Source organism: Dipteris shenzhenensis, chromosome 29 (assembly GCF_047967505.1).
Source record: "Dipteris shenzhenensis isolate YYH24624 ecotype China chromosome 29, Dip_SZ_1.0, whole genome shotgun sequence".
Lineage (NCBI taxonomy): Eukaryota > Viridiplantae > Streptophyta > Polypodiopsida > Gleicheniales > Dipteridaceae > Dipteris > Dipteris shenzhenensis.
The window spans coordinates 33,509,390-33,522,863 of NC_141624.1; the positions used below are offsets into that span (position 1 = coordinate 33,509,390).

Genomic DNA, 13,474 nt, shown 5'->3' on the forward strand with positions numbered 1-13,474 from the left:
TCCGAGTCTTTGGATGCCTTGCCTATGCACATGTGCCAGTTGAATTTAGGCACAAATTGTCAGATAAAGCTATCAAATGCATATTTGTTGGATACAGTGCAGAAAGCAAGGGGTATCATCTCTACAATCCTGCTACACGCAAAATCATTGTAAGTAGAGATGTGATATTTTCTGAAAATTCAGCTCACACTCAGGCTGATTTTCAAATGCCTTCATCTTCAGAGGATGTCTTTCAAGGGTTTCTACCCATTGCTTTGGGTTCCCCTGCTGATTTTTCTGATCCAAATCAAAATTTACAGCAACCTTCAAATGCTTTAGTTCCGCCACAGGATGTCTTGCCTCCTCCACAGGCAGTGGAACAAGTGGTGCAGCAAGAAATTGCAGACATACATGCAGCAAAAACAGTCCCAAACTGGCTGTTACAGACTCTCAGGGAGAGTAAACTTGATGCTCCTTTACCTGGCAGGACTCGCAGTGCAGCAAGGCACATGGAAGGTGCTAATTCAGTGGAATCAGCATATGCAGGTACTCTCCTTGATGAGGAGGAGCCTGCCACATTTGAAGAAGCAAAAGGTAATGTGCATTGGATGAATGCCATGCACGATGAGTTGCAGTCCATTGCAAAAAATCAGACTTGGGATGTTGTGGACTTGCCACAGGGTAAACATGCTATTGGCACACGATGGGTATTTAAAGTCAAACGGAAGCCAGATGGCTCCATTGACAGATATAAGGCCAGGCTGGTTGCTAAGGGCTATGCTCAGAAAAAGGGCATAGATTATGAGGAGACATTTGCTCCTACATCCCGGATCACCACCATCCGATCAGTAATTGCAATGGCTGCCCATTTTGAGTGGAATGTTCATCAGTTGGACATAAAAACAGCCTTCTTAAATGGGGACTTGCTGGAAGAGGTGTATGTCAAACCACCTCCGGGCTTTGAAATTACAGCAAATGCACTTCAAGTATGCAAACTCAATAAAGCTTTATATGGGCTGAAACAGGCCCCTCGTGCATGGTATGCTAAGATACATGCCTTTTTGACCAGCAAGGGGCTGCACAATAGTCCTACTGAGAGCACCCTCTACATCAAGATGGATGGGGGCGAAATATTAGTCATCCTTCTTTATGTCGATGACTTACTGCTCACAGGGTCCAATGAAGAAAAAATTGCAGATTTCAAAGCTGATTTGCAGACCAACTTTGACATGTCAGATTTGGGGCTGCTTCACTTTTATTTGGGGATCCAGTTCTCTCATGAGAGACGTGGCACTGTTATGTCTCAGTCCAAGTATGTTCAGAAACTCTTGGACAGATTTAACATGCAAGAGTGTAAGCCCATATCTACTCCTATGGAACCGGGGCTGAAACTCACAATGCATGCTGCAGGAGAATCAGTTGATGCCACACTTTACAGTCAAGCTGTTGGATGCCTCATATATCTCTGCAACACTAGACCTGATATTCAGTTTGCAGTATCTCAGGTGAGCAGGTACATGCACAGCCCAAAAACTATGCATTGGCAGGCAGTTAAGCGCATCTTCCGTTATTTGCAGGGCACCAAGTCTTTTGGCTTACTATTTCCCAGGGGAGGTGACTTGCAGATGCATGCCTACAGTGATTTAGATTGGGCTGGTGATTATGACACTAGGCAGTCCACTAGTGGCAATTGTTTCTTTTTGGGTAAATCTTGCATTTCATGGCTGAGCAAGAAACAATCTACAGTGGCTACCTCATCATGTGAAGCTGAGTACAGGGCAGCTTTCACAGCAACAGTTGAATGTGTCTGGCTAAGACGTTTATTTGCTGATCTTCATCTGTCTTTGGAGGGTCCTTCTCCAATTCTCACTGATAGTCAGAGTGCCATTGCAGTGGCAAAGAATCCAGTGTTTCATGCTCGCACGAAGCACATTGAGGTTCACTATCACTACGTCAGAGAGAAGTTGCATGCAGGAGAGATCAGTATGGTCTTTGTGTCCACACATGACAATGTTGCAGATATTTTCACCAAAGCACTACCACGTGAAAAGTTTGAGGCATTTCGCAGTGCCTTGAACTTATATCCGTTTGGTGATTGATCAGCCTTGTACATGACATTGGCACTGCAGGGGGGTGTTAGAATTATAGATATAATTCAGCAGTGACCAATGTAATATAATAAGCTAGTTAGGGGCACTTTTCCCTCTCTAAGAGGTTTTTCCCCCTAACTGCAGTTAGTTCACTAACTATGGTTAGTGACTACTAAGGTTTTGTCACTAGGACAAAACCTTATCTTTCTCACTTTGTGTTGTACTCTCTTGCTCTATTCTATTGCAACTACGTCTTCAGCTTCCAAGCTTTCTATTCTCTAAATCTCTCTTGCTCTCACTCACACCATCTCCTTCATGCCATTGTTAGAGTTTACCTACAATGATAGAAAACATCCCTCTACAGGGTTCAGTCTATTTGAACTGAATTATGGTTATAGACCAGCAAATCCAACTAGAGTTGGAATACCTCAGAAAGTGCCTAGTGCCGCGAACTTTGTGGTTCAAATGCGGGAGATGCTAGCACTTGCGAGAGCTAACATCCGCCAAGCTATGGATAGAGCTAAGGCGTATGCGGATGAAAACCGATCCGTTAGAGAATTTAAGGAAGGAGAAAAAGTTTTTCTCAGAGTTCCTTCGCACTCTTAAGTCTTTGACTGCAGGAGAGTGTGCTAAGTTATCACCTCGATATTGTGGGCCATGGTTAATTCTAAAAAGAATAGGCAAGGTAGCCTATAAATTAGAATTACCACCGGGGTGTAAGGTGCACCCAGTGTTTCATGTTTCTCGTTTAAAGATATTTTTGCATACTGGTGACTCACTAATCGAAGGTGTTGTTTTGTTTCAGGAGATAGAGGATAATGCAAGACGCAAACCAACGGGAATCCTGGACCGAGGAACAATGCAAGTGCGCAATCGAAAGATACCCACGGTGTTGGTTGCATGGCATGGTCTACCTCTATCAGAAGCTACCTGGGAATCCGTATACCAATTACGGAGAGTGTTTTCAGATTTCATCATCGAGGACGCTGATGCTTGAAGAGGGAAGGAATGTTATGCTCTAGCCGAGATAGCATGACCTCGGAAAGATCGGTGGGCATTTTCTCTTAGATGACCGACTTCTGTAATATGTTATGTGCGTAAATAAAATGGTCAAGGGAAGTAACTGCCAAGGTCCTAGGTGAGGGTGTATTGGCATCGACTAGGTGGTTCTGAGTGCTGAGGCCTAGGTGCACCTAAATGTGTAAGAATGCCAAGGGGCAAATGTTTTAATTGTGCCCCAAGAGAGGGGTAAATGGTGTACCAAGCTAAAGGTCTAAAATGATGACATGTGGCAGAGGGAACCATCTAGGGAATTGTGGGCTTGTGGATAGGCATGAAGGAATGTAATGACGTATCTTTGATGAGCATGCTTAGAGATTGAAAGGAAACATTAATGTGACATCAGTTTTAGAGATTTTAAGGAAACATTTATGTGACATCAGTTTTCATCTTGGTGGATAGAAGGAGTGCCTACGTATTCATGGACTCCAAGCCAATGCAAGCTTCCAGCGTGCCAATCACTGACACTGATAACGAATAATGTGGAGATAGCTAGTGATGATTTCACAACATGTTTACCTTTGTGAGGATCAATCCCTAAATGCTTGTATTTTCCAAGATGGCATTATAACTATACATGGAAACTTAGTTACAATGGGAAACAAATAGCATTCGATGGCATTTTTTCTCCTCCAAGGGATGCACCGAGTCCCCATAGCCTCACCCAAAAAGAGCCGGCTAGGATGAAGGGGAGCGGTTCTTTCCTTTCTTTATATCCAAGGTTCACAGAATGTCACAATTGCCTATGGGATTAATCCCCAACGCCTTCTACCACTTGTCATTGCACGAGCCAACGAGCCCTTATTTTTGCATTAATCCAAATTACACCAAGGTACCACGAGGGGTGTTAGGACCACACAAAGGCCCCAAAGGCCCACATTGCCAACAACCCCCCCCCCCCCCCATGGACCTAACACCACGAGAGAGAACTAGCCTGGCCAAATACCACGGATCATCCACACAGGGCACGATCAAATACCACTGACCACCCACACAGGGCACAGTCAAAGAAACACATGGCAACCACCCATGATTGACCAATCAGATGCTGCCATCACAAAGTTCACCTGACTGGCGTAGGCCATCAATTCCCATGCCAGCCACCCCCACTATATTCTTCAATTCTGGTCAGCAGCAGCAACAGCTTTGTCCTTTTTACCGCAGCTCGAGCACAACGTGGGTCCCCACTCCCACGTGTGCACAATCTCACTGTTCTACCGCTGCGCCAGAGTCACAGATCACACATAGTCCATAGATTCGTGTAAGTACACGTGTCGCCTGCCATACAGTCCGCAGGCCTTGTCACCCGCTTTGATACCATGTTAGAAAATGTGGGGTAGAGCCACGTGTCGTCAAGTGGATGCACTGGGTATGAGGGACCCACTCTTTGCCCCAAAGCCTTGCAGAGCCTCCCCTTCATCCAAAAAGAGCCGGCTGAGATGAAGGGGAGGGGCTCTTCCATTCTTTTTTTTTTCCAAGAAAGTTACTTTATTAAGTATGAATGGAAACCGTGAGAGCAAGCTCAAATGCGGGAGTACATCATGCAATGCATGAGGAGAAAACAGCTCAAAATGAGCTAATAAAAAACCAAGGCGGAGGCTGAAAATGCGACCTCAACCCTGAGGGACACTCAGAGAAGAAAGGAAATCCTCTCCAAACTCTGAAAAAAGTAACTCTCCTGGCAGTGGCTACTCTGGAGGATCCTTGCATGCTCGCCTATATGGCCATCAGAGTGTGTACTATGTCGGTCCAAATACTGGCCATATCCTGGGAAGGGTGAACCTAGATACTTGGGAAGGCTGAAAGGCAACCTCCAAAAGAATATCATCAGAAGATTTGATAAGTCTCCCTCTCGACTGAAAATCAAAGACTAGGGTATCCTCTTGTGCATCCTGCACAGTGCAATAATCTGTAACCGAATGCCCGTCCCTAAAAACGCTCTCGACCAAGTGGACTCTATGATCGGCATGTCATCTATGTCAATCCACTCTGGCGGAATGGTTGCCTGTATATATGTTGTATCCTGACTGCACACCCTCTATGGTGACCAACTAAGTCTCTGATCCTATGGAAGTCTCATAAAGGCCTGGCACGCGCCTACTGTAGAAGCAGGTCCCCTCTCCCATCTAGACCACTGCATATAATGTGAGACTCCAAGTGGCCTGCCATGGTCATCCAAAATCGAGTCATTCCACATGAGTGGCTGCTTGTGAATTTCTTCATGAGAGGTGGGTGGAACTCTGCGAAGAGTGTTTCTGAAGCAGCCCAAGCTTTCATAATAGCAGCCATGAGAGGGGAAGGGGGAGATTTGAGATGGGCTGAGGTAAATATCCATCTGCTGCTGTCCATCCAATCTCCCTTATGAGATGGGGTACAAGAATCAATGCTGCGTGAGAAAAAATCCTTCCAGGGCTCCTGTCCAGGCATCAATCCACGTACTACGAACTTGCAGAGCAAGGCCATACACTGCAGGTTCGGGTCAATAATATTGAGACCTCCTTCTCTTGTGGGGAGAATGAGGGTCTCCCAAGCCCCCTTGGCTACAACATCAGAGGTGCCATCTAAACCGCTCCATAGGAAGTTCCTGATAGGTCTCATGAGCTGAGCGATACAACCTCTAGATTTGCACCAACATGAGAAAATGAACCAGGCAGTGGCCAATAATACCTGGTTCACAACCACAACTCTGGATGCAAGGTCAAGTCTGACTGAACCCAAAAGATCAGTTTCCTCTTGATACTCTCCAACACGGGAGCAAATTGCTGTGCCGGAGATATGCCCACCCCAACCTTGCAACCCAGATATCTGACGGAGACTCCCCTCTAAATCCAAGTGAAACCTATGTCATTCCCCGAGTCTAGAGTGTCCTCATCATTGATCCAAAAGCCATTGGATTTGTTCCAATTAATGTGTGCACCTGCCACAATACAAAACAAATCCAATGCCGTCTTAAATGAGGTCAATGTCCATGTAGTGGCATCCTAAAAAACAGCTGTACCATCTGCCAATGGCCTGAGTGTCAGTATCTGTTGTAAGAAGGGAGGCATAGAAATCGGTGGCAACCTGCAAGACGGCATCTGGATGTGTTTGAAGAACTTCGCCTGAGTCAACAAACTGTGAGACGCTTTCCCTACTATGTCTGGGGCCAAGAGTAGAGAAGAACTGCTTGTTGACCCTACCTCCTGTCTGAGTCCAAAATGACTCTCTGGCATGAAAGGCATACTCTGCTCTCTGATCTAAAAGTGACCGCTGCTGAACCCTTGCTGCAACAAGGCGCTCTTGAATCCAAGCATCTGTAGGACTCTTCTGCTCCTCCCTTTGGAGGGCAGCCAATTGCTGGCGGATACCTATCTCACGCCTGAGGAGATCACCCCCCTTGATACGAGCAACTGAAAGATAAAAGTCTCTAATGTCAGAGAGGGCTGCAGCTAAGTTTGAAGGAGAAAGCTGCCCATCCTGGATATGAGATACCCAGGTCCTCAACATTGTCTCTGTAAGGCCCTCCTCTGCAGAAAAGGCATCTGGAATCCTAACACCGGCAGAGTGGCCCCTCACATGAGGATCTGAGACCATCAGAACCACTGTGGGAGGGGGGTGCTGAGCTCTCTAATCCAAAAGTGCCTACTATTGAGCCCTTTCTGCAGTGAGGTACTTGTGAGCCCAACGGTCTATAGGTTACTTCCGCTTTTCCTCTATAGGGATGTTATATTTTGATGTATACGAACTTCACGTCTCAAAATATAATGTCTTTTGATACTAGAAATGGAGTAATAGAAAGCACTAATACCAAAGGGCGTTGTTGTCACATGTGGAAGGTGAAGGCAAACCACCTTGCATATGAGATACCTAGATCTAAAAAAATGCCTCTAAAAGATCCTCCTTTGCATACAAAGCATCTAAGATCTTGATACTAGCGAAAGAGGCATGCATACGAGACTCAAAAACCATTAGAGCCACTAGAAAGTGATCCAAAGTGGGAATTCTGCGACAATGCAAATGGTGCCACTTTTATCCACTGCCTAATCATCAACATAAAATCTATTAATCCGTGCATGGGTGGGCATCTCAAATCTCCTATTTGACCAAGAAAAAGGAGCGAGGAAGGCAAAGTATGAAATTTGTCATCTATCTAAGAGTCTCTACGACTGAAATGAAAAAGGAAAGCATCTCAATCAACCTTGTCAAGGGGGTGGAGGTCTCCTCTTTTTCCTTTTTGATCTCAAGGTGACTCCACCATATTAAAGTGGCCCCCAATAATCCAAGAGTTTGCAATGGGGGACCAAGACAACAGTTCCTTCCACCAAAACAAGACACATTTCCCTCTATTATTAGGGATGTAAAAGTTGGGAAGACCAAACCTACTGCCACTAATCAAAAGTAAAACCCATTGTACTCGAAAGGGAGTGATGACACCATGTCTAAACGACTAGCGGCGGAAGGAAAGAATCTGAAACTAAAATACAAGTTTCTCCCCTAGTGCCAAAAGCAGGAGACAAAAAGTGTGGCCTGAAAGCAATTCACATGACTTTCTATAGTCTCGACCATCCAACTTGTGTTCCTAGATTTCAAAGATGTAATGGACCCCCCTACAAAGAGGATCTGATGGAGTGGCGGAGGGTAGTGAGGGGAGGGAAACCCAACGGGGAAAGAATCCCCAAACCTATGGAGGCCGATGCTCGATCAACATGAACTAGAGAAGCAATGCCAAGAAGGAAGGCACAAGCTATGTGAAGTCTCCATAATTACCCAAAAGTGAGAAAGTATTACATTGAACCAGTTGAAATGGAAAATTCCGTGTTGAGAGGGTGGAAAGGGAGAAGGTGTGATCTTAGGCCCTAATCGAGAAGAGTAACCTATTAAATTAAAGGAGAAGAGGCTGCTGGTGAGAGTGGGGGCTAGGACTTGGAGAAGGGATCTCCTGAAAATCTGGAGCTGAATCACAAGGTTTGCCATCTCTTACCACAACTTGCTCAAGTGAGGAGGGAGTCCAAGCTCCGGAGAAGGCGCCTCCTGATTTGACAAAACTAAATCTTGAGGTCTAATGACTCTAACTGCAACCCATCTTTGTTGAGGTGCAAAAGGGGCTAGCAGTGTCATTAAGCACTCTTTTAGCTAGAGAGACCACCTGAAGAATTCTTCCTTTTATTATTCTTTGGGCAATATCTTGTGGTGTCTAAATGCCCAAAAAGTTTGCAAAATTGACACTGGTCCTATCGGCCCACAATCTCAACTGTTTCTCAAAATAAAGAGCTGTGTGGTTGCTTAAGCATAATGTGGTCATCTGAGATATTAGGGTTAGATACACCCTAACTCTTGGGACTCCATCCACCTTCATTGCCTTTGCTACTATAGAAGAAGGCAAACCAAGGAGAGGGGGGCCTTTGTGACCATACCAAAGGAGGCTTCAATCAAAGCAAGAAGCTGGTCGGTAAAATCTAGGGAAGACTAGGAAACTTGATAAAAGTACAAGTGACCGGCCAATCCTCCTCTATTATGTCAAAGCCTAGTAGTAAGGTGTACCCAACCAAGAACCAAGTCTCGTCTTTTTGACTCGCTTGTCTGTCCAGTTGGGATGTATGGCAATCCCTTTTGGGCAACATATATATTGGAGATAGATAGGTCCCATAGAGAAACTATGTTTTTCTTCTTGCTTGGATGATGCGTAGCAAGCCATCGGTCTTGCATCATATTTTTATAGCAAAGTTTGGGGCTACTCTTTTAAAGCTCGATCTAGTCTTTCAAGTGGTCACTTATCTCCACAGAATCAGGGACTTTGGCACCACAACATCCAAACGGCGCAGATTGCTGCGGCTGGCCTTGTCTTCATCTACTCCAATGAACCGGTACACTCAAACATGCAGATGGTTTGCAGGCTTGGGACTACACATGGACTACCAATGTTTCCATTCTATTCACATACCATGAAGTAAACCGAGTCATCAGAGAGGATTTATTATAGCTCCACATATACAGTTTTTTTTTCCAAGAAAAAGACTTCTATTAAGTATGAACAAAACCGGCGTGATCAAGCTCAAAGCAGAAATACAACATGCAGTGCATGAAATAAAGCCTCAAAATGTCAAAAAAGGCTCCTCAGAAAACTCATGGTCTTTCGGTAAAACTCAGCTTTTGTAGAGATCATTGGTTTTGGATCTCAGAGGATGGGTTTACCAAACCATCGGGCTACACTCAGATTCATCTTCCACATGCATTGAGGATCTTGATGGGGGTGTTTCAGGTATCTTATCACACGCTATGGATTGAGACAGGATGGACAGAGGCATCTCGTGTGAGAGCCGGATCTGCACTTTCTGTGATGCACGAGACCGAGACAGAGGAGCACTTTGCATTCAATCACCCTGTGTACTATGAGATTTGTGGATGGCATCATTGTCTATTCACGAGCAGTTTTGGCCCACTTAGAGAGTTCGTGGCACATCTTGATCAATGAAACAGGGAAGCTTTCCTCCTCGAGGCCTAGAAACAATAGAGATCTCTTTGATGTGGGGAGACAAGCCGTTGGAGTGATGAAAGCACTTGTCAAAGGAGGACTGAGGGACTTGGACAGATTGATCATGTTGAGCAGCAACAACAATCCATCACATATTTTCTTGTTTGATGACTCCAGCCGTCACCAGATCTAGAGCCACTGTCAGGCGAGCTCATCTTGTCTATCCTCACCCGACTAGTGGTGTTGGTCCCATAAACAACATACACAGGTCCAATCAGTCAGATGGATAGTTTGTCAGTTGTCTGATGGCTAGGGACTTCCCCACATTGTCCCTACACTTGGATACTCTCTCTCACAGAGAACAGACACTGGGATGTATTGTTTTCCCGTCTTAGACACCAACCTTGGGTATGGGTGCCCATTTTTAATGGCCCCACCCCTTAGCTTTCATTGTATCTGTTTTTTCCCCCCCTCGATCTCATCGACCCTTCAGTCTTTTATAGGCATTAGATAAATTTTATTTATTTATTTCTTTCTCCCTCTCCCCCTAAAGTGGTAAAATTCTCTTCCCTTCTATCTTTCCTTATCTCTTATCTTGTTTTGATGTTTATTGTTTAGATTCTTTGTTTGAATGTTATTCATCACAAGGTATATACAATATACAAAGGAATGGCATGTGCAGGAATTGGGCTGGGAATTTGTTCAATGTGAGCGATGCAAACAATAGGTATTGTCTTTGCAAACAGCATGGTCAATAAAACACTTCAAACCTTTGCGTTAAAATTGGTGCTATCAATAAGTCATATATAGCATTGTTCTTCTATTCCAAAAAGCTAAGGCCTCAAGTATTTCTTTGAAAATATGATTTTAGAACAATTGCTTGTGAAAAGTGGAAATTAATGGTGATTTGGCAAACAATTTCCCAGTCATCCACAATTGCTGCTGCTGCTCCTCCCCATCACTCGCCATACACGTCTCCATATGCTCATACCCATTTCTCTCCCACCCTGATCCTTCCGTTGTTTGTTTCCTTTCATCCTTCTATTCATCTTGGATCACCCTACTGCTGCTTGTTTACACTTCTTCCTATTGCTTCTCTACTTCTACTCCTCTCCATCTTCTGCCATGGTCATTTCTGCCTCTATCGTTCAGCTGTTTTTTGCCTCTCTCGTTTTGTTTCTACCCACTTGCTTCTACTATTTGCCTTTACCCTTTCATTTCCTTTCTTGAAACGATCCCAGTCACAATCACCCTTCACACACACTTTTCCACCCCACTCAAACTGACACTTTACTTCTCCTCAGCCTTCATCTGCTCACATGCACCTCATAACTCTTTCACAACTCCCTTATGCTCACAATCACACACTCTTTTTTTTTTTTTGTGGAATCTTTCAGTCATTATATTACAAAGAAGCTATCCTAGAAAGGGAGAGCTATAATACATTAAGAGAAAATCTCACTGTAGGATAAATATACATCATGATCAATGACACGAGATTGCAAGCAATCAAAAAGCGATTGCTGCAAAGAGTGTCGGAAGAAAGAGAAAGTAGAAAAAGTAGGATCACCGAAGACCCTATGATTGCGATCCTTCCATGAGTCCAAAGTGCCCAGTATCGAACCCAAACATAAAAGAAATCAAACTCCTGTCTGGGTGGATGTACACCAACAAGCCAGAAGAACTTGCCAAAAGCAGTCTGAGGAAACCGAGCTCTCAAAAACTGCCCAAGGAAGTCCAAAAAAGCACGAGAGGAAGGAAAATGCCAGAGGAGATGAGGCACAGTCTCTCTCGGAGCCAGACATCTGTGACAAATGAAGAAACAAGTGGGATAGAATAGATGCATCTTGGAAGAGGAGTGAGAGCACAAGATGTAACCAAAAATGTTGTTGACTTTTGATTGTGAGAGAGGTGACTCTCTCTTATAGAAATGGGGAGAAGGTGGCCTAGATCAAAGGCACCTTCCCTACATCAGTGGCAATCAGCCCCTACATCAGTGGGACTGGCCTAAATCAAAGGAACCTCCCATGTGGGGGCCTTTGGCTTACATCATCACTTAGGTCACACACTAGACGCATCATAGCACCAGATGTGTCTCTACAACACACACACACACACACATGTGACTCCCCTAGATACACACATGCACCATAGAGCAAGCCCTTGATCACACTTATCCCAACATACCCCCCCTCAAGGGTTTACCTCTTGCAATGTCAAGGATACATCTAGTCTCATAGTTTCTAATGCCATCTCATGGTGGTCACACATGGCCATCTCATGGTGGTCAAGGATAAATCTCTGTCTAGGATCTCATGCTAGCAAAGGTGCCCAAGGGTCAAGGTTTACAAAATTGGGATAGACCAAACACATATCACATGGCCTATATCATATGGTGACCAGAGGTGATTTTCAAAAGACAAAACATATGACATTCTTTTTGGAGTACTACTCCAGGCAAAGAACCTCAAAATTTGACCAAGTGATGATAAACAAAAATTCAAAGGACAAAGTGCTCAAAAAGCATAGTCTTTATCTTCTACCACAAAGTTTGATTCTTCATTTGCTGATGGAGTTCTTCCTTCAGCCAGATTTGCTTTGTTGTTGATGTAGCCCTTCTTCACAAGAAATGCTTCATTCTCTTTGGAGTTGTTGTTCTTCATGGAATAACACACTCCCTTTTCCAATTGTAGCCAAAGGAACTTAATAAGCAAGATATATTTGAAGCATTTCCCTTGTGCACCAAATACTATGTGAAGATGATCCCAAGCTTCATGTGAAGTTTCAAAGCCATCAATGTGGTGAATGTATGAGTCACTTAATCCCAAAGCAATGATAGCAAGAGCCTTCTTGTCTTTGATCAACCAATCATCTTCTTCTTTTGTAGGCTTCTCTACTCGCTCGGGCTTAGTCATGTTTACAATTCAAGTACTCATAAATCATGGTCAAAGAGAATCACATAGTCAATTCTAAATGCAAAGTATAAAGACACTCATGAGCTCCATGACTGAGTTTTATTACTCAAGTACAATCAAAACAATGAAAATTTGCAATAAATAATAGAAGCCCCAAACTTATGGTGATTGCTCAACACCCTTTGACCAAAATATGAAGAATTCTACCAGCAAAGACCAAGGTAGATTGGAGGCCACAATTCGGTCGCCATAGCCAAGCTTAGTAAAATTGATTGGTTTTTCATCTGTTTCTCCTCCAATACTTGACCAAACTGGCTCAAACTTCATTAGCAGCTTTCTTGTAGCGTTGCCCAATTGTGGTTGGAAGCAATTAAAGATCTTTCTTCTCTGTCGACAGAATCGCACGACTATTCAGCAAGTGAAGGTTGTGTCGGCATTGCGTGTATAGGCAATATCTGGCTAATTGCTTGCAGCTGGAGGGTCGCCCATATTCAAGGATGCTTGGTCTGAAAGGGCTCTGGGAATGGTTGCTTGTAGGTAGAGAACAAGCTCACACAAAATTTTGGAAGGAAAGAGGAAAATGGAGATGATGAGGAATCTTTGAAAAAACTAGTAGTTCATGCTAGAGAGAGCATCTAATGCTAGGCTAGGCTAGATCTAGAGCTCTGATACCAAATGAAGAAACATGTGGGATAGAATAGATGCATCTTGAAAGAGGAGTGAGAGCACAAGATGTAACAAAAAATGTTGTTGACTTTTGATTGTGAGAGAGGTGACTCTCTCTTATAGAAATGGGGAGAAGGTGGCCTAGATCAAAGGCACCTTCCCTACATCATTGGCAATCAGCCCCTACATAAGGGGGATTGGCCTAAATCAAAGGAACCTCCCATGTGGGGGCCTTTGGCTTACATCATCACTTAGGTCACACACTAGACACATCATAGCACTAGATGTGCCTCTACAACACACACACTTCTTTT

The 13,474-nt window shown here is 44.1% G+C and overlaps 1 protein-coding gene across 1 annotated transcript in view; it reads left to right on the forward strand.

The window, feature by feature from the left end:
* LOC147882735 (putative LRR receptor-like serine/threonine-protein kinase At1g56140) overlaps window positions 1–13,474 on the forward strand; it is a 382,197-nt gene that overhangs the window by 257,424 nt on the left and 111,299 nt on the right. Inside the window, exon 15 of the mRNA XM_087400709.1 lies at window positions 10,262–10,306. Coding sequence (XP_087256835.1) covers window positions 10,262–10,306 — 45 coding nt within the window. The remainder of the gene's footprint in view (window positions 1–10,261; window positions 10,307–13,474) is intronic.